This window comes from Haliotis cracherodii, unplaced genomic scaffold, assembly GCF_022045235.1.
Source record: "Haliotis cracherodii isolate W230 unplaced genomic scaffold, xgHalCrac1.p SCAF_15, whole genome shotgun sequence".
Classification (NCBI taxonomy): Eukaryota; Metazoa; Mollusca; class Gastropoda; order Lepetellida; family Haliotidae; genus Haliotis; species Haliotis cracherodii.
In genome coordinates this window covers 10529147-10550541 of record NW_027266270.1, presented here as the reverse complement: position 1 = coordinate 10550541, position 21395 = coordinate 10529147, and the positions used below count along the sequence as shown (strand labels likewise).

General features: G+C 40.4%; 1 protein-coding gene across 1 annotated transcript in view; it reads right to left on the bottom strand.

The window, feature by feature from the left end:
• LOC139462271 (uncharacterized) overlaps positions 1-21395 on the bottom strand; it is an 88671-nt gene that overhangs the window by 26495 nt on the left and 40781 nt on the right. Inside the window, exons 2-5 of the mRNA XM_071243864.1 lie at positions 6770-13549; positions 4917-5101; positions 2659-2827; positions 1704-1900 (exon numbers count right to left, since the gene is read on the bottom strand). Coding sequence (XP_071099965.1) covers positions 1704-1900; positions 2659-2827; positions 4917-5101; positions 6770-13549 — 7331 coding nt within the window. The remainder of the gene's footprint in view (positions 1-1703; positions 1901-2658; positions 2828-4916; positions 5102-6769; positions 13550-21395) is intronic.

Below are 21395 nucleotides of genomic sequence, written 5' to 3'. Positions count from 1 at the left end.
TCTCAATCTCAAATTTGCAATAAACGTGCCTTCCCGCTTGGCAAAATGGATACCACATATCAATATTTATCTGAGCAATTTACAATGTATTAATTTTTGTTCACATTCTGCTCACAAGGAGAGCTCAGTTATCAATGAAGTGATGTCAGCTGTACCATGACATCATAGCATTTCAGAGTGACGTTATGTCAGTCTCGCAACTGTGAGAGTTCTATAGAAAATTACTCATAACTTTTGTATCTTACAATATTGGTAAACATTTGAATACCAGGAATACTCAGAACCACCTGAACATCTGACCACACATGATGTGTACGTCGGAAATATGCACAGTCACTATGACAACCATAGCCACGTGTACCGGAACTCCTCAATGCAATGCATGCTCAAAGATTTAATCAATGCCTACATTACCCACAGAATATAACTTGAATGATGTCAAATAGTTCGTAGGAAAAACGCATGTTTACACAAGTGTAAACACAATGGATTCCATCTGCTGTTACAACTAGCCCAGTTTTATTAATTACCCTGCTGTCATGCGAGGTGCACACATCTGCATGCAGCTAACACTGATGCAACACGTGGCGTATTTTACAGGTAGACAGTGAGCCTGGGGTGTATCGATACATTACAGTGGCAATTAGAATGTACTTTTAACAAGTTCAATGTGAATGGGGACACTTGTGATTATATTGCGAGGTGTGCGTGCATGCGTGCGTGCGTGGTTCTGTGTGTGTGTGTGTGTGTGTATGTGTGTGTGTGTGTGTGTGTGGTTGTACTAGTCCAGACTCATGCCAGTTTCATAATGCTAGCCCACTGAGATGCCATGCCGCAGATAAACATGGATACCCCAGCCGCAGTTGAACATGGATACCCCATTCAGACACAGTATGCTGAATCCAAGCCAACCAGTCCTTGTTTTATCCCCTTAATGCTGAGCACCAGGCTGGGTAACAACAAGTACCATCTTTCAACATTCTTTGGTGTGATGTGGCAGGGGATCAAAACACAGACTTTCAACTCTCCAGGCAGACACTCTATCCACTAGACCACAGAGTCAGTCAATAGGACGTACAAGGAATGGAGACTGGAAAGTAATCTGAGCCATCGTTACAGTCCAGGGAGCCATGTCAATCTCATAAAAATCAGGACTTTAACATTATCTGTGTGTTTCGGTCTGATAATACCTCAATAAGAACAACCTTAAAGATTGAAGTAAGAGGTGACAAAAGAATACACACATCGTACATAACCCATACCTTTACTGGTTCTCCCCTCTACTATTTAAATGGCCATCCTTAATGAGTGAGTGAGTAAGTGAATGAGTATGGGTTTACGCCACTCTTCATAATATTCCAGCAATATCATGGTGGGGGACACTAGAAAAAATGGGCTTCACACATTGTACCCATGTCGGGAATCAAACACGGGTCTTCGGCATGACAAGCTCACGCTTTAACCACTAGGCTACCCAACTGCCCCCCCATCCTTAATGAGACACAGAAAGCAGTATGCTGTGCTTAATGCTTCACTCACTTGTACCAAGAATTTAGAAGCCTTGATGCTGATTGGCTGGTTAGAAAGTTCACCTGAAATGACCCATGGAGGGTTGTCAGGCCTTCTTACAGAGAGGTATCAAATCAGAGAAAAATATTTTTTTGAATGAGATTTGATACAATATTAAATTTTCATAGTCTCACCTGAGCTCCATCCCTCCGAACTTTCATCAGGTGAGGCTCCTCAGCGTCGGCAGTGGTCTTGCGGTTGCAGCAGCAGCGGCAGGCGATGCAGACGATGATCCAGATGAGGATGATGAGGGCGATGGGGCCCAGCACTGCGGCAATGATCCACAACTTCTTGTCCTCCGCAAGGGGTTGGACGGGGACAGGTACATAGGCTGAGAGGACGGAGAGAGAGTCCGGTGAGATTTATGCACCCTTTCTAATTGTTTTGTTTTGTTTGTTCTTTAACGCCGCACTCAGCAATATTCCAGCTATATGACGGCGGTCTGTAAAATAATCAAGTCTGGACCAGACAATCCAGTGATTGGGATCGATGACATGTATCAACCAAGTCAGCAAGCCTGACCACCCGATCCCGTTAGTTGCCTTTTACGACAAGCATAGTCACCTTTTACAGCAAGTATGGGTTGCTGAAGACCTATTCTACCCCGGAATCTTCACGGGTTCCTTTCTAATTGAGGATAACACAAATTATTTGCCCTAGAATGAGGAAGTGATTACAGTGATTTGGATATGGAATGGCTATCTATCAATACCAGTAATGCAACTGAAGAGTGAGTGAGATGGCTTTAACGCCGCTTTTAACAGTATTCCAGTTATATCACAGCACGTCAGCTTAATACGGGAGGAAAGCCCGAAGTGATGCAGGTCTCAAATGTTTACCACTTCAGTGAAACCCACGAGCGCCAGTATGGTGCTGACAACCCTGGAAACAAAAAATCAGATCGAACCGGGATTTGAACCCACAATCATAGGTTTCTGGCATGCTCAACTGATGCAACTCTGTACAGCGATTTGCAGCGCCTTAGACTGGGCTAGATGTAATTCCACTCCACCCTAGTAACTGTAACTATAGATATTACTTATGTTTTGCCATAGTTTCAAAAGCAACTCCAAGGCTACATGTACTTACGTTCTGCTTTAGTGTCTACGACATATCCGAGTCCGAGGGCTACTTCCTGGTGGTCAAGCAGCTCCAGCGTGTCAACCATTTTGTCCGATGGAACCATCTTCCCATCCTTCTCGGCCAGGTAGGTCAGTTTGACATTGTTGGAGGTCGTGTCACGCTCCACATTCACAACCTGCAAATACAAGGTCAAGGTCAAATAGGTCAAGGTTGAACATGAAAATATGACATGGATCAGGGTTACTGGAGCTTGTCTTGTTGTTACTGGAGTAACAATTGAATCTGGCAGATATAGTAAAACAGACCGTTCACTCAGATTCTGTAACTATTGTAGTGGTAAGGGAGTTAATGTCACTACTGTATTTTGGGCCATTGGCCTTTTACTGAATAAACATGTCTGTCTGTCTGTCCAAGCAAATTGTTCCTCCTCAGTTTTGTGCTATTTGCAAATATTTTCGATATTGAAGCAACTGTATTCAGTTTGAAAATCATATACTTTGAAATTCATTAATTGAAAGTAATCAAAACTTGCAGGATATTTGATTTTTCCACGACAGTACTGTCACGTTTTACATATTGTATGATAGTTTATTACATAATTAGAGATGAAATACTATATTTATCTGAAATCATACAACTGAGGGAAATACCACCTATGCTGGACCTATCTTCAGTCTGCCTGTTACACACATGTTGTTGATATCAGCAGGCCAATACATAATAAACAGAACCCTCAAACCTACAGAACTACACTACCGACAAACACAATTACCGTATATTTGTGAGAAACATTTAGATCTATGGTGTTGCAAAAGTCTTGAATGTGAAGCACATTCAGAGACAAATTAATCAAGAAAATAAGGTTCAGTATAACTGCCTGTGTAAGTATTTTAAGACGAGTCTCTTTCAGCTAAAAAGATAGCCTGTCATAAATTACATATTATGTTTTACTAAAACTTCCATCACTGTAACCTACAGTTGTTTCCCTTTAGCTACACAGTTCCAGGACTTGCTGCTCGGGGTGGTATTTTACTACCGCTTCATTTACATTGAGTTACCTCCGCTTGACCAGACAAGGAAACTGTGGAATTAACTGCTTTAACTAACTACCAGGCTTTGCTAGGACAGGTGGAACGAAATACAAATTATGACAAAACATTCATTAATGTGACTGAATAAAACAGCAATATATAACATCACAAGCTCTGTTCTCCCTTTCCGAAACTTAAGATGAAGCCCCCAACTGTTTTATTTGTTGGACCGCAGATTTTGTGAGAAAAGATTATGTCAACCTCATGCTAGGTTCTCGCAAAGGGTATATATATATATATATATATATATAGAGAGAGAGAGAGAGAGAGAGAGAGAGAGAGAGAGAGAGAGAGAGAGAGAGAGAGAGAGAGAGAGAGAGAGAGAGAGAGAGAGAGAGAGAGAGAGAGAGAGAGAGAGAGAGAGAGGCCTGCCTTTTTTTTCGTATTGCAGTTAATTGCAATATTGCCATGCATATCACAATATATTGCATATGTTCTTTCATTTGTAATTTGTTATGAATCTGAAGATGCGACTGGGCCCCAAATTGACCCATACATGAGACTTCCCCTGCACATTGTTGACAACTTCGTGGTAATCTGTCAGTTTGTGGGGTGTTACTATGGTCACAGCGCATATGTGTTAGACACATTATATACAGGAAGGTAGTCATGAACAGTTTTGCTTTGTCGATCACAGGAATCAGCTGACATCTGAATTTCATAATGTAATCTTTGCCAACAAAATGAAAATTTGAAAGATTCTGAAAAATGTAATACACCTGTATTTTCCAAATGTATTGTGCATGTTGTGATACGTAATTAGTATTTCAAAATGTGGTATACAAGTATTCCTTTAACACAATGCACCTTGATAAGTAAATATATAGCTGCACAATATGAAATATAAGTACACATATTTGAGACAAGTGCCTTAGGAAGTGAATCGTGTTGCATTTGTCTTTGGATCACGTCACATGCACTTTGCTGAAGCATAATATATAAAAAGCGATGCAGATTTGGGTCTATTAAGAAAACACTACAGGGAAGCCCATAGCTCCGTGTAGTGACAAGTCAATATTAAAATTGTTTATAGGGAACAGCACAGAGATACAGTTAGGGCAGCTATGCCTAACCCAGATTCAATTTACAAGCCATCTGGTACAATTATACAGTACTTATTCATTCCCTTCCTACTGATAGCATGATAACATCTATACACCAAAGATCACATGCCTGTAGCTTAATGTTGCCATCAGGAGAGGTCGCATATCGCTTGCGACGTTTGAGAGGCTGGTACGTCCCGTTGTTGATCATCTCCTCACGAGTGAAGGCCTCCCCGTACACCCCGGCCAACCTTCCCTCCATCTTCTCCTTAAACGCATCCGAGCTCACGTCTTCTGACTGACGCACCTTGATCACTGTAAACACCATTGTACCATCAATACTAGTATTAGGCGATACACCGATGCATCGGGATTTCGATCACAGTATCATTGCACACTAAGTAAAAGATATTGATACTTGACTTAAATGTTTGCATTAATAACTTTTACACCAAACACTAATTAGTAGTGAAAATTCGCAGTGAAAACGTAAATATTTTCATCAATTGCACCATCTGTAAATCGTCAGTCTGCCAGGTAATTTGTGCCACTGTCTATGACATAAAATGGCTTACACACCACAGATAAGAGCACATGCAAGAATCGTGATATGCATCGGATCGTGAGCAGTGTATCACGATACGTATCGGATCGCACAGTTGATGTGTCGTCCCAGCCCAAATCAATACATCTTAGGCATTCATCTTGCCTGAGAACCATTCCTTTATTTTGTTAAGCCGGGCTTAACAAAATACTGGAATTGGTTCTCCGGCAATGGCTTTTGAAAATGTAGTGCGGGTGTGCAGGGGATTTTTTTTTGGTGTGGGGGTTGTTTAAGCAGGTATGTAACCAAAATTTTGTTTACAATAATTTCGCTGAAATCATGTTGTTCTTAAGTACTGTAGCATTTCAATGCTAGGGTCATGTGTTTGAGCCATGGAATTTTCCAGATTTTTAAGTTTTTTTAAAACGGAAATAAAATGAAACATGAGGTGGACTTAATGATGATGTGGGCAATGCTTGAGAACCAAGACTATAATTTTCTTTTCGCCTTATATTTTTGGAATTTAAATGATGCATCATCAAATGTAGCTCTACCACATTTAGTGTGCATAAAACACACTTGTGTATACACGCTGCAAGCAGGGAGCAGATATTTCAGCAACAATGGTGGAACATCGTCCTGTGTTCAGCAACTCGTGCCCCACTCGATGCGACTGGGTTCCGTCAAAGCGCAAACGGGCATAGATAAAAGAATTGTCAATTCATTGCGTAATGATTCACGTATATTTCCCTATGTCATATATATTCCAGATGCCATTTACAACACATTGGGAACTACAGTATTTATACAGTATGACTGAACACATTTAATTGTATCTAGGGTATATTTTTAGATGCAAGACATGTGTAAAATTTAAAAATTATTCCATAGGGATTCTTTGACTGAAGAGCTTGAAGAGAAGTCATACGCACATTCCGATTGGTTTGTCATATTTTCGCACATAACAATCATTGGTAAGGGGACAAGTAATCTTGCAGAATACAGAAAGGGGCGAGTGGTGACGAATGAGGTCACAAATCAGGCAAAATTAAGAAACATTGGTCGCAGGAAGTAGGTTGATGGGCGACCGTGTTCAGCAGCATGATTCCTGAGAGTTTCTGGAGCATAGGTATAACCCAACACTGAAACACAGGTTACAGGGGGTGTTTAATTTGGCAAGTGACTTTGTTTGAAATATGCCTCTGTTTACCCAGCCGTGAATGGGTACCAGGTAGGATGAGAAGGCAATGTAACTGCCTTTATAAAGCAGTTGGGTTGTATACTCCCCAGGGAGCTGAGAATACAATTTGAGAGCACATTGATCCACAGACCGGGATAATAATAATGTAGTGCCATGAACATTTACTTGGGGAATGGAACCTGATGCATTATAAATGGACAATTATTACTTTGACACCATTATGTTATGCAAAACTCACCTGTGTTCACCCAGAATTCCTTGAGTGCATCACTGGTGTTGAGTGATGGAGTAGTGGTCGGTGGTGACGGCAGGACAGATGATGACGGTGTTGCTGATGAAGATGATGTGGGAGATGGTGTCAATGATGATGACAACTCTGTCACTGAGCTTGATGTTGGTTCAGATGAACTTGAAACAACTGTTGAGACAACATCAGTTGGAGTACTTGTGTCCACAGACAGTGTGCTGGATATGTCAGTTTGTGAGGACGACACAATCACCATAGAAACAGGACTTGAAAATATCACATTCGTATCACTTACTGATATTATCACAGATGAAGATGGAGACAAAATTGTGTCGCTTGATATGGGCGTTGATAGGATATCAGTAGGCACAAGTGTGGTTGTATCTGGCTGTAAAGAACTGTCAACTAATGACCTTGACTCAAGGGAGGTAAGTCCGCTTATTGAAATAGATTCTGACACCATACTGCTGGGAGATGGTAACACTGTAACAGGCACTGAGGAGGCGGCTGAGAATTGAGATGAGTCTATTGAGATGTCGGTAAAACTGGTCGTTGTTCTGAATAAAGAACTGTCCGAAACAGTTCCTGTTGTCTGAAATATGGCTGAAGACATATCTGAAAGTGTAGATGATGGTAAAAGTATTATCACACTGGTGCTCTCAGATGAGGATGCTATACTGCTTTCCAAGAAATCAGAACTTAAGGATCCAAATGTTTCTGAGGATGCTCCTGAAGGTTCTATTGATGAGGAGCTCACAAACTGAGGAGATCGAGTGGCTGAGATCAGGGACGTCAAAGCACTTGGTGTCGATATGTAACTTCTTGTAAATAGAGATGATATGTCTATATATTCTTGACTGGATATGCCTGACAAAGAACTCAGAATTCTTGTTGGTGAAACTGGGAGGAAACTACTGGATGGATATAAACTTGGTGAAGGCAAACTGAAGCTTGTGTCAGACAAACTTTCTGTCTGCAAAATGCCACTAGTCAGAAATGAACTCTGTGAAGGCAAATTGGTGCTTGTTCCAAATGGTCCTTGTGAAGGCAAATTGGTGCTTGTTTCAAATGGTCCTTGCGAAGGCAAAAAGAGACTTGTGTCAAATAGGGACTGTGAAGGCAAGTTGGTGCGTGTTTCAAATGGTCCTTGTGTAGGCAAAAAGGTACTTGTGTCAAATAGAGATTGTGAAGGCAAGTTGGTGCGTGTTTCAAATGGTCCATGTGAAGGGAAAAAGGTACTTGTGTCAAATAGAGATTGTGAAGGCAAATTGGTGCTTGTTTCAAATGGTCCTTGTGAAGGCAAATTGGTGCTTGTTTCAAATGGTCCTTGCGAAGGCAAAAAGAGACTTGTGTCAAATAGGGATTGTGAAGGCAAGTTGGTGCGTGTTTCAAATGGTCCTTGTGTAGGCAAAATGGTACTTGTGTCAAATGAGGATAGTGAAAGCAAATTGGTGCTTGTTTCAAATGGTCCTTGAGAAGGCAAATTGGTGCTTGTTTCAAATGGTCCTTGTGAAGGCAAAATGGTACTTCTGTCAAATGAGGATAGTGAAAGCAAATTGGTGCTTGTTTCAAATGGTCCTTGTGAAGGCAAATTGGTGCTTGTTTCAAATGGTCCTTGCGAAGGCAAAAAGAGACTTGTGTCAAATAGGGATTGTGAAGGCAAGTTGGTGCGTGTTTCAAATGGTCCTTGTGTAGGCAAAATGGTACTTGTGTCAAATGAGGATAGTGAAAGCAAATTGGTGCTTGTTTCAAATGGTCCTTGAGAAGGCAAATTGGTGCTTGTTTCAAATGGTCCTTGCGAAGGCAAAAAGAGACTTGTGTCAAGTAGGGATTGTGAAGGCAAGTTGGTGCGTGTTTCAAATGGTCCTTGTGTAGGCAAAATGGTGCTTGTTTCAAATGAAGATATCGAAGGCAAATTGGTTCTTGTTTCAAATGGACTTGGTAAAGACAAAAAGGTACTTGTGTCAAATGAGGATAGTGAAGGCAAGTTGGTGCGTGTTTCAAATGGTCCTTGCGAAGGCAAATTGGTGCTTGTTTCAAATGGTCCTTGTGAAGGCAAAAAGGTACTTGTGTCAAATAGAGATTGTGAATGCACATTGGTGAGTGTTTCAAAAGGTCCTTGTGTAGGCAAAACGGTGCTTGTTTCAAATAAAGATAGTGAAGGCAAATTAGTGCGTGTTTCAAAAGGTCCTTGTGAGGGCAGACCAGTGCTTGATTCAGTCACGAGTGGAATCACTGATGAGTCACTCAAGCTGCCCAGTGATAAGGTAGAAACAGGAACAAATCCTCCAGAAGCAGAGCTGAGATCTGATGCAATCAAACTCCCAGTTGTTGTCAGGAAGATGTCAGATCCAGAAGGAAAGATAACAGAGGCTGATGATCCTGAGAATGTTGGGATAACTATTCCTCCAATGGATGAGTTTGTGGACAGATCAGAGCTGCTGACCAGGAATGCTGTACTCCCTGTTGGTGTAGGTAACTGTGAAAACAGCAGCGAACTTGGCCTGGTGACATCAATAAAGGTGGAATTGCCTTCACTTGAACTGGATACCGAACTAAAATCATATACTACTGAAGTGGAGACTGTAAAGCTTTGTGATGCAGTTGCAGTCATAGATAGAAGCTCTGTGGGTAGGGAGTCACTGAACCAAGTGGCTTGGCTCTCTGTCAAGGAGATGACTGGGATCACAGGTCCAATGCTTGACACAGATTCTGATGCCATCAGCGACGCTGCTGGATAACTCATGGAAGCCAAGTTTGATGACACAATATCACTGAATCCAGAAAATGACTGTGTTCCAAAGAGTGATGATGACGGTTTCATAAGCGATATATCAAAAGAGGAAATTGCAGATGACTGTTCAAAAGTTGGCAGGATTACAATGGGAGCTGTAGATGACTGTAAAACTGTGCTGAATGTGAAAGAGGCTGGAACAGTCTCACTATAAGCAGTGCTGATGGATGGATTTGGGACGATAAGGGAAGGTGTTGAAACAGCTGTAGTAAAAGGAAATCCAGTTGATAGGTCCAAACCAGAAGGTAACAGAAGAGAAGAATCTGAAAATCTGCTTCCTGGAATGTCATTAGTGCTTGACAAAAGTTGCGAGCTTATCAAATTGGTCTGGACACTTTCACTTGTCGATCTTCCAAATGATTCAGATTCTGTTGCTCTGCCAGATCCTATGATGATTGGCAGTAGAGGAGATGATGCTATGGACTGCAATTCAGATCCAGAAGTTGATGGTTCAATTGTACCCAACACCGACTCTGCTGCTGATGTAGTGACTGAGTCACTCTGAAGTGTGAAACCAGTAAATGCAACCTCAGATGATCCAGACCATTGGGGACTTGATGACAGCTGTGTCTTAGGAACTGTGGAGGAGATCTCACTGAATGATGGAACAACACTAATAACACTTTGGCTGGAGGAGAGTAGTTCTTTGGATGAAGAAAGAAATTCAGAGCCTTTCCTTGATACAAGATCTGTTTGAAAAAACGATTCTGACACTGTTCCTAAAACATCAATTGTGGATGAACCAAGAGACGTTGAATCTAGATTCAATATGCTGCTGAATTGGTATAAACTTGAGACTGAATCAATTGATGAACTTTGGGAACCAGACACCCCACTTGAGGTGGCAGCCACGTCCAATGCACTGCTGAATTGAGTTGGAAAGAAGTTTGAAGAAGCTGTTTCTAGTGATGAGAATGTTTCCGAAGTAAATATTATATTTGTTTCATGAGCAGGGAAGGATATACTGGCCAGCTGGATGGATGATGACTCTACCGACACAACTGAAAAGACGACAGAGTCTGTTGGGTAAGGCGTCTGGAATGTAGGTTGCACCGATTCAGTGTTGGACACAAGTGTTGAAAGGATACTCAGACTTGGTATCAAAGTTTCCGTAAAGGATGATTCCTGGATGCTAGCATCACTTACAGCATCAGCATCAGATGATGAGGCTGCCTCGGTATTTGGAGTAGTCAGTGACAAAGTGTATGTGAGTATGATGTCCGACTGATGGGAACTTGATTCCAGTACAACTGCTGTCGTAAATGCTCCACCTGTTGTTGATGCATCACTGGATTCAAATGAAAACAGGCTTTCTGAATTGATATCTGTCAGTTGCTGAGATGCTGTTGTAGCAAGGATTTTTTGCACATTTTCACTACTTGCGTATGTCTGATACGAAATTCCTGAAGACTGAATCTCTAGCGTTGATCTCACAGAATTAGTTCCAAGATTTATTTCTTGTGGGAATGAACTAGCCAATATGCTCTCACTACTGCTTAAAGATGGAACAGTTTCCCTTTGGCTTCCAAAGTTGTCAGATGTTTGTGATAACTGTTCAGATGACAGGCTATTGGTAGAAGCAATAGTAGCTATACCTGGTGTTTCAGTCTGGGTAGGAAAGTGCAAACTGTTTTCTGATGTATGCAGTATTTCACTAGTCAATCCAGATGTTGACAAGGCACTTGAGGCATCAAACAACAGTGTAGTCCGTGATTGGTCAGTGTATGAACTGGATTCTTTTGATTGTAATTCAGATAAGAATGATGTAACATCTTCAGCAACGCTTGCAGAAAATGAAGACATTTCAGGAGGGAGTGTACTAAACTGTAAGCTGGCATAACTTGATGATGGTACCACATTGTCTTCAGACACAGATACAGCAGGGGCTGATACACTTGTAGACAAGATACTACTATCATATAGTTTGGAGCTGGTAGCTACAGACAGTGATATACTCACAGTAGGACTGTCTGCTGAGGTTTCAAAGATTTGAGCTGAAGTCTGTAGAATATTCTCAGGTATTTGACTAGGCGTTATTGTTTGTGATGAAGATTGCACATTATTTGACACAAAACTAACACTATCAACATTTACAGACACAGGAGAAGACATTTCTTCTGAACTTTGCATAGGAGATATTGTATTGGTCAGTTTTCGGCTTTCTGTGAAGTCAATACTTGTTGTGCGGAATGTATTTGACACAGTTTGGTCAGGTGATGGGAGAGAGGCATCTATGGGCACTGAGGAGGCTTCAAATGGCACATAGGAACTCTCACTGATCTCTTGTAGAGCTGCAGAGCTAGTGGACAACCTAGAGGATTGTATATTTGAAGATCCTTCTGACAGAGCTACCACAGAAGTCGCATCATCGACTGATGAAACACTTGTTGGATTAATTTGAATCTCTGATGTTGAAATGACAGACTGTTCTGGCACTGTGTCAGATGTGACAGAGACTACACTACTTGAATCAACACCATCAGATGTCGATGCTGGTATGAGAGTTGAAGATGCAGTTGAAGTTGAAGAAACTGAGGCACTTGGGAGCTCAGACTGAGAGCTGGAGAGTAAAGTCAGTGACACTGGTGCACTGGAGGGTGCTTGCCCTTGTGACACCGAGTCCTCTGATGGCTGCACTGGAGGGTATGAACTAGGGGGTATTTGCCCAGTTGTCTGTAACACTGAACTTGAACTTGAAGATATTTTCTGTTGTAGCACAGAACTTGAAGATATTTGCTCTTGTTGAACAGAACTTGATGTTATTTGATCCTGTAGAACAGAACTTAGCGTTATTTGCTCTATCAACACAGAACTTGAAGATATTTGCTCTTGTAGCACAGAACTTGAAGATATTTGCTGTTGTAGAACAGAACTTGAAGATATATGCTCTTGTAGAACAGAACTTGAAGATATTTCCTCTTGTAGCACAGAACTTGAAGATATTTGCTCTTGTAGAACAGAACTTGATGTTATTTGCTCCTGTAGAACAGAACTTGGTGTTATTTGCTCTATTAACACAGAACTTGAAGATATTTGATCTTGTAGAACAGAACTTGAAGATATTTGATCTTGTAGAACAGAACTTGAAGATATTTGCTCTTGTAGAACAGAACTTGATGTTATTTGCTCCTGTAGAACAGAACTTGGTGTTATTTGCTCTATTAACACAGAACTTGAAGATATTTGATCTTGTAGAACAGAACTTGAAGATATTTGCTCTTGTAGAACAGAACTTGAAGATATTTGCTCTTGAAGAACAGAACTTGAAGATATTTGCTCTTGAAGAACAGAACTTGAAGATATTTGCTCTTGTAGCACTGAACTTGAAGATATTTGCTCTTGAAGAACAGAACTTGAAGTTATTTGCTCTTGTAGCACTGAACTTGAAGTTATTTGCTCTTGAAGAGCAGCACTTGATGTTATTTGATCCTGGAAAAACGAACTTGATACAATTTGATTTTGTGACACAGAACTGGATGCAACTTGCTCTGTTGACTGCTCAAGCAACACAAAAGTCGACGTATATTGCTCACGTAACTGTGACACTGACTCCTGTGATCTGGAACTTGATTCAACATTTTTTATGGACAAATCTGACACAGAAGAACTAGACACTGATTTTTCAGATCCTGACGAAACAAAGCTATTGCTTGGTGAAGAATCCACAACACTATCTGTTCTAGAAAGTTGCAAAGTGCTCAGTGAATCACTTAAAGTTGATTCTGACACAGAGCCTTGGTCTAAGTCCAAGCTTGACAAATGTGTAGAACTGGTTAAGGCAACATTGAAGGATGTTTCTAGTTCAGCTGGTGTGGATGTAGGTTCAAAAGGTGTGTCACTAGTGACAGGTGGTATGTTTGGAAAGGGCAAAGCGTCACTTTTTGGTGCTGATGAAGTCTGAAGTTCAAGGCCTGATGTTGGAATGTCAAGATCAGTCACCTGCCTGCTCGGCTCCAGTAGCTCTAAGGTGGTTGAATCTGTGGATAAAAAAGAGGAAATAAGTCCAATTTTCCATTTTTATGTTCTCTTACATAGCAAAGTGTGTGTGTGTGTGACTGTTTGTACTAGTCTGGAGTGAACCCTACACTGACAAACACCATAAAATATTATGAGTTAAAACAACATGAGTTTGAATCAAATTCGCTGGGACTGTCATTTGACCCGAGTCCAATCTCCCTGTAATAGTGGTGTGCAGTGACATCATTACCAGTACTTTAACAGACTAATGCCAGTTTTATAGTGCTAACCCACTGACATCCCATGCCGTAGTTTAACATGAATACCCCACTCAGTGAGTGAGTATGGTTTTACGCCGCTTTTAGCAATATTCCAGCAATATCACGGCAGGGGAGACCAGAAATGGGCTTCACACATTGTACCCATGTCAGGAATCGAACCCGGGTCTTCGGTGTGACGAGCAAAAGCATTAACCACAAGGCTACCCGACTGCCCTATCCCACACATACTGACTCCGAGCTGACCAGCACTTCTCCCCTGAATGCTGAGCACCAGACAGGGAAATAACATGTACCATATTTTAACGTCTTTTGAAATGATCACGGGATCAAAACACTGACCTTCTGCTCTCTGGGCAGATGCTCTATCCACTAGGATAGTCGGTCCAAAAAACAAGAGTCAGTGAGTGAGTATGGTTTAATGCCGCTTTTAGCAATATTCCAGCAATATCCCGTCGGGGGACACCAGAAATTGGCTTCACACATTGCACCCATGTCGGGAATCGAACCCGGGTCTTCAACGTGATGAGCGAATGCTTTAACCACTAGGCTAACTGACCGCCCCCCCCCAAAAACAAGATAAATAACATGAGTACAGGCAGGTGATGAAACAGGAGAGGTGAGGTGAAATTGGGTTTAATGTCGCGTCCAAGATTATTGCACTTATATAGCGACGTGCATGCACGTGTATGTGTGTGTGTGGCTGCTTGTACTAGTTCGGACTGATGCCGATTTATAGTGCTAGCTCACTGAGATACCATGCCGCAGTTTAACATGTATACCCCACTCAAACACAGTATACTGACTCCGAGCCAACCAGTCCTTGCTTTAGCCCCTTAATGCCGAGCGCCAGACAGGGTAACAACAAGTGCCATCTTTTAATGTCTTTTGGTATGACGCGGCCCGGGATCGAACCCCGAACCTTCCGCTCTCTGGGCGGACGCTCTACCACTAGACCACAGAGGCGATCAGGTGATGAAACAGCAGGTCATCACTTATTGCAAGAGAAGGAAGTATCTTCATATGTGTATCCAGATAAAAGAATGGACAAATTTGATAAAAATGAATACTTCAGGAATAAGACAGAAATGCAGTAGATATGGCTAAGTATGTTAAGGAGGGACTGACTGAACGAGTGATCTGGTTAAGTTTGACAAGGTGTGAGTGAGTGAAGTTTTCCATCACTTTTTGCAATATTCAAAAAATATAAAAGTGGGCGTTGCAAGAAATAAGTTCCACACATTTGACCCATAATGTTTGTATAACCAGGGCCTTAAGGGCAAAGAGTGAACGTGGAAACAAGGCTACCCCACCACTATTTGTCCGTCAAGGAAGCATTTGAATATGATGATTAGCTACTGTTTTGGTTATCAATCTCATGTATCCAACATCTGTCTTGATGAACTTGATCAACATCCCCAACCTTAAAACCCATTTCCTTGAAGTAAATTCCCACCCCTAAATTCACTCCTAAAGTCTAAATGATCTCAAAGAAAATAATACTTTCATAACTCTCCATGAATTGCATTTTTGACACAGTGGAGAAAACAATTGGAAGCCAAATCATGTCATATTTTGTTATTGCCAAGAGGTCTTATTCCTCACTGGCGGAATGCTGTGGAAACCAGAAGGCCCACTAACATGCACTGCTTGGTGTTGACAGTTGGTTTTTGATTCTGTTTCAATCGTGATGCACCCAAATCTGCGAACAAACTGACCACCATGACCCACTGAATTATTCAGGATATAACTCGGCATAAACAACAAATATAGTTCAAGTTCAAACGAGGAACAAAACCTTATACACACTGTAACAATAACGCAATAAGAGCCTCCCACCAAAATTTCAAACAAGCTTCAGGTGTGTTGACAAACTTTCAAATAATTATCAAGACCAACAAATATGATTTTTTTCCGTCCGGTCCAAAAGAAAAGCGTCAACTGAGGGACCTAGAACAATGACATTGGTATTGGGCTTTCACACAATGACAGAAATGGTTAAATCCTTTCTCAAACACATTCTGGATTAATTCCTGAAATTCTGTGGTGTCCTGTTTGTCTAGTTTCAGTGCACAGTAAACTGTAACCTGCTACGAGGCATTCGCTAGCCCCAAAGTGGCAAGATTCCTTAGATGTCCCCCTAGGCCTCCCAACACCAAGACAGGGACCTCTAACCCCTGCTCCAGCCCCTCAGATTATCAAGTCACGCCTTCTCCCCGGAGTGTCAACATCCACAAAAAACAAAGACGTAAAGACGCCTCATGACATGTCCTTGCATTTCGTGTCAACCGACAGGCAGTACCGTTATTCTGACAAGCAGACAGAGTTTATGCATAGAAACTTCTTTATAGTACAATTGTGGCGATATATTGGTATAGATCCTTACCCAATTGTCAATCAAACAAGACTGAATCATGTGACCATGGTACAAAAGAACACATTTTAATTGAAGGATTAATGGTAGTTTTTCTGTCTTTGATTTCAGAGTTAAATGTTTAAGAATATGTTAAGCATAATACATCTGGAAAAGAATAGGACATCATGAAAGACATTGCTGGTGTGTCCTTTAGACATTTAAGTGTAAGAATAACATTTGTGATCCATCTTTGTACTGGAATGTCATATCATAATGAGCTACATAATAATCAGATAAATTGTTTGATAGGCATTACTTTGAAGTTGACAGAAGATATACGTATATATACTTATAAGGATAAGGTATAAGGATTTATACTGAAACATCGCTTTTTACAGTATTAAAGAAGTTGTTATCCATAAAATTGTGTCTACCTTCTAATAAGCAGTTATTCAGAAAGACTCCCTAACCAGATCTATTTACGAATCACACCGTGCATTAAGCGACTTAATGTTCTAAATTACAGGCGACTGTACTCAACTGGTAGTGGGAACAATAAACATGATAAAGAATAAAAATAAACACATAAAACTTAGATTTGAATTATTGCACTGAAAGCAATTTTGAAACACAGTCTTAGAATACCTCTAAATTGAAGCAAATAAGAAAAAAATATAGAAATATAAAACAAATAATTTATTTTCCAATTTTCTCCCAAGGGCATTAATAGTTTGAAATCATAGTCTAAAACCCCTGTGGTATCAGCATTGTGAGAAGTTACAACAACCAGTGCTTCATTAGAGTCCTTTTTGTCAATGAGAGATGTAATAAAATCTTAACAACAGGAAGTCTTTCATGGTATATTAATACTCTCATTCAACTACAATCTCCTTTCCAGTCAGTCAAGGCATACTATGAAAGAAAGAGGTACAGTATTTCATGAATGAAGCTGTTCACTGGCACAGATTAAATGTTTCAGTATAATTCATGTAAAAGCATGTGTAAATCCTGCTTGATGAACTCTGCATATACCATGTATACTACTCAATAGAAGTTAAGGAAAGGACACATGATTCTTTCATATTACTATAGTTAATCTGTCATGCCATGACAATATTCCAGCTATATCATACCATGACAGACTAACTCTAGTAATATGCAAGAATCGGGTGCTCTTTATTTGTTTGTTTGTTTAACGCCTGGCGGATTAAAAATAAACAAGTCCTGACCAGACAATCCTGTGATTAACATCATGAGCACCGATCCATGAAATTGGGATACAATGACATGCATCAACCAAGTCAGTGAGCCTCAGACCATCCGATCCCGTCAGTCACCTCTAATGACAAGCATTGTCACCTTTTATGGCAAGCATGGGTTGCTTAAGACCTGTTCTAACCCAGATCATCACGGGTGTTAATGATGATGACTCTGATGATGACTCTGATGATGATGATCATATATCATCATCATCATCAGAGTCATCATCATCATCATCAGTCACAGACTCTGACTCATCATCATCATCATCATCATCATCATCGTCATCAGTCTCAGACTCAGACTCATCAGCCTCAACAATAGCATGAATAAGGCAATTCATTTTCAATGGAGGAAGTTTTCCCTTTTAGTTCCTTCCTTGAGTCAACTGCCTTCGGGGGGGGGGGGGCGGCACAGTGACAAGTCAGCGAAGTCACAGAACGTGATTGTCAGGTCTTCTTGAGTTGAGTGAGTTTTATGACAAGCAGAGTGAGTGAGTGATTACTGCTGGACTCTGCATCAACAATCTTGCAGCGAGTACGACAGGCAGATACAAGGGACCTATTCTTCCCAGGAATACCTGCGAAGCTTCCTTCACACATCAGACATTCAAGGAAATTGTCAATCTTGTCTTGAACCTTTTTTTTCATAGACACCCTTAAACATACAGACTGGGGAAATTGTCTGTTTGACTAACACAGTTAAATGTCAACGTACAACATTTACCTGACATTTGTTGGGGACAAATTGACTGATCTGCTTTCAATTAGCTAATCAGCTCCGAAGACAAAGTTGACGATGTCAACCAGCACAGGTAATCTGACATTTGGATATTTGTAAAAGACGTTAACAAAGTTTAACTTACTGGATTTTTCACTTTGTTTGTAGATATCTTGTGACAAAAACGGCTTTTAGAATGGAAAGATTGTACGTTTTTCTTCTATCACAATTATTGTACTACCCAACAGAGCCATGTCCCAAATTACGAAATTCAGTGTAAGTTACAGTGTCTGAATTAAGCCTGATCTTGAGAACCTTGTTATACTTCATGATAATTATTGAGCAATATATCTTTTACTGTTTGTTGTTTAACGCTGCACTCAGCAATATTTCAGCCAAATGACTGTGGTCTGTTAATAATCAAGTTTGGCAAACAATTAAAGACCTCTGAAACTCAAGGATCTCAGGTTCCCCTTTAATTTCTAAGACTGGTCTTAGACATGATTAGTTTATGACATATTTATCATTTATGTTAGTGATTACAAAATTCCATGGAACATGTGGAAAGAAATGGCAGATTGGCTTTTTTTTCATATCTCATATACAAAGTAGAACTATCAACATCAAGTATGTTTTAAAAAATATTAATTTTAATTTATAAAAAATATAAATTTTAAATGCTAGTCATATTTTGTCAGAAAATACTTCCTTTCATGATGATAATAACTTTGTTTTGTTGATTCGAGATGCACAATATTCTGACAGTGGTCTGTAAAAAATCGAATCTGGACCAAACAATCCAGTGATTGACATCATGAGCATCGATCCATGCAATTGGGATGACATGCATCAACCAAGTCAGCAAGTCTGACCGACCACCCGATTCCGTAAGTCGCCTCATACAACAAGCATAGTCGCCTTTTACGGCAAGCATGGGTTGCTGAAGACCTATTCTACCCCGGATCTTCACGGGTCAGCAATATTAAGGCAGTCTGTAAACAGCAGAGTCTGGACCTGACAATCCAGTGATTGATATTGTGAGCAACGATCCACGCCATCAGGGAATGATGCGAGGGTATCAACCAAGTCATCGAGCCTGACAACCCAATCCATTTGGTCGCCTCACTTGACAAGCTGGGGATCAATAATAACAAGTACTTTATTATAATCCACACGCAACTGTCAAAACAGGTGTCGGCTTTACAACAGAAACAATTACACATAAATTATATCAAGGCGGATAACAAAATGTATACAAAAATACTGGATTGTTATCAAAACTACATCAATAAATAACCCTTATGTAAACACTTCAGCTATGGTTCCTCCCCCTGCTCATAAATTTAGTATTGAAATGAACACATGTGGATGACAACAGTGACAGAAATGTTCATAAATCATGCATTGTTATGCACGTTTACACACCGTTCAAAAGTCGTTTATTAAAGTGCTAATGGTGCGTTCAAAATCACAATGGCAATGTTGTAATATGTTCCTATGGCACAATGGTTCACATCATGCACATAGAGATTGCATTTTTCTGACAAAAACACATTTTGACAATATTTCTAATATGAAGTCAGTGACAAATGTATACTACTCAAAAAAAGTTAAGGAACGCCTGATTCTTTCATATTAAATGTAATCTCTCATGGCATATGGAGTGAGTGAGTGAGTTGGGTTTAACGCCGCTTTTAACATTATTCCAGTTGTATCACAGCGTGTCAGCTTAATGTGGGAGGAAAGCCCGAAGTGATGCAGGTCTCAAATGTTTACCTGGCTTCGGTCAAATCAACAAGCACGGGTATGGTGCTGACAAAATATAGTAACATAATCGGGGGGAAACGGGATTCGAACGCACGATCATCAGTTTCTGGCGTGCCCAAGGGACGCAACTCTGCACAGCAAATCACAGCGCCTCAGATGACTGGGCCACCCACGCCGCCTCATTTCATATGGAAGAGTTGAGTGCTACTTCTTTTGAGGAGTATACTTTCACGCAAGTTAAGTGGATAATTACATGCAATTGAGCACATGCAATTGCATAATGCACGGTATCAGAGCTCCAGATAACTTTTTGAGCAATTGAGTTTAACTCGACGGTTTCTATTTTAATTGGTTTATTACATTTTTCATTGGGTAAACAATATTTTTTCATATCTATTCATCACTCTATTGGGTTTTCTCCAAATGAGTAAATAGTTTGAGATTGAAAAAAAAATGAAATAATGTTTTAGATGTATATAACGGTTCCAAATACTATGGGGCTTGACTCGGAAAGTAAGTTTGCTCGTAATTGTGTTTCGGCAATTAGCTCCGTTGTATGCATGTTGAGAAAGCTTCATTGGGTACTTACGCATGGTGTTTTTAAACATTTGAGTTTTTCATTAAATACATGCGTTTCCGAACACAAGTCAATTAGAAGTAATTGTGTTTTGAACATTTTGGGGGGTATTTTACGCAGCTTATCTGTTACTAGCTCTGGGTATGATTCTCAAAACATACCTGGGGATAAAAGAAACTGAAAAGGATATTATCAGTCTGAATCGGACAAGGAAGGGGGTGAACATTCTATATGTAGTAACCGCTGCTTATTGTCTAGCCTTGGTGCAATGGAGATGGCTATCACAAGTATTCTTGTTGCACACTTGAAGGCCAAAGAGCACACCTGAACATCTTAATGAGTGCCTGTGCCACACTTGAAACTGAACTATTTCTATCTCTGCAACACATGCATAACTCTCACGCAGTCCCACTTCTCACAACCGACAATGTCAATGATCAGGTATGTCAGTGTTGGGGTATATTTGATTTGTGGGCTTTACCGAATAAAACTGACATCTTTAAAACTGTACATAGCTGTCTATCAAGCGACCCCACCTATAAGGCGACCGCCCTGTAAAAGCCTTCAAAATTGAAGCTAATTTGTATACAATGTCTAAGAAGTGAATAGGAATGAAGCACATCACCAGCGCATACAAAATCCCTACATTTGCAATAAAAATGTATGTCTTCCGCAGAAAAGATTACATCGTATCCTTTCAGCGACTTCAGGTAAATGAACATGTGATAACAAACTTGGTCAATACAAATTTGAAATTGAGATAAAAACATCACTAGACAGGATGATTTACCGAATAAATTGTATTTCCTGTGCTGCTCATAAGGCCTTGTTTTATATGCAGAGAATAAGATTACCGTGTGTACTTCCTGACATGAACAACTTCAATGTGTCACTTACAACTTGCGTTT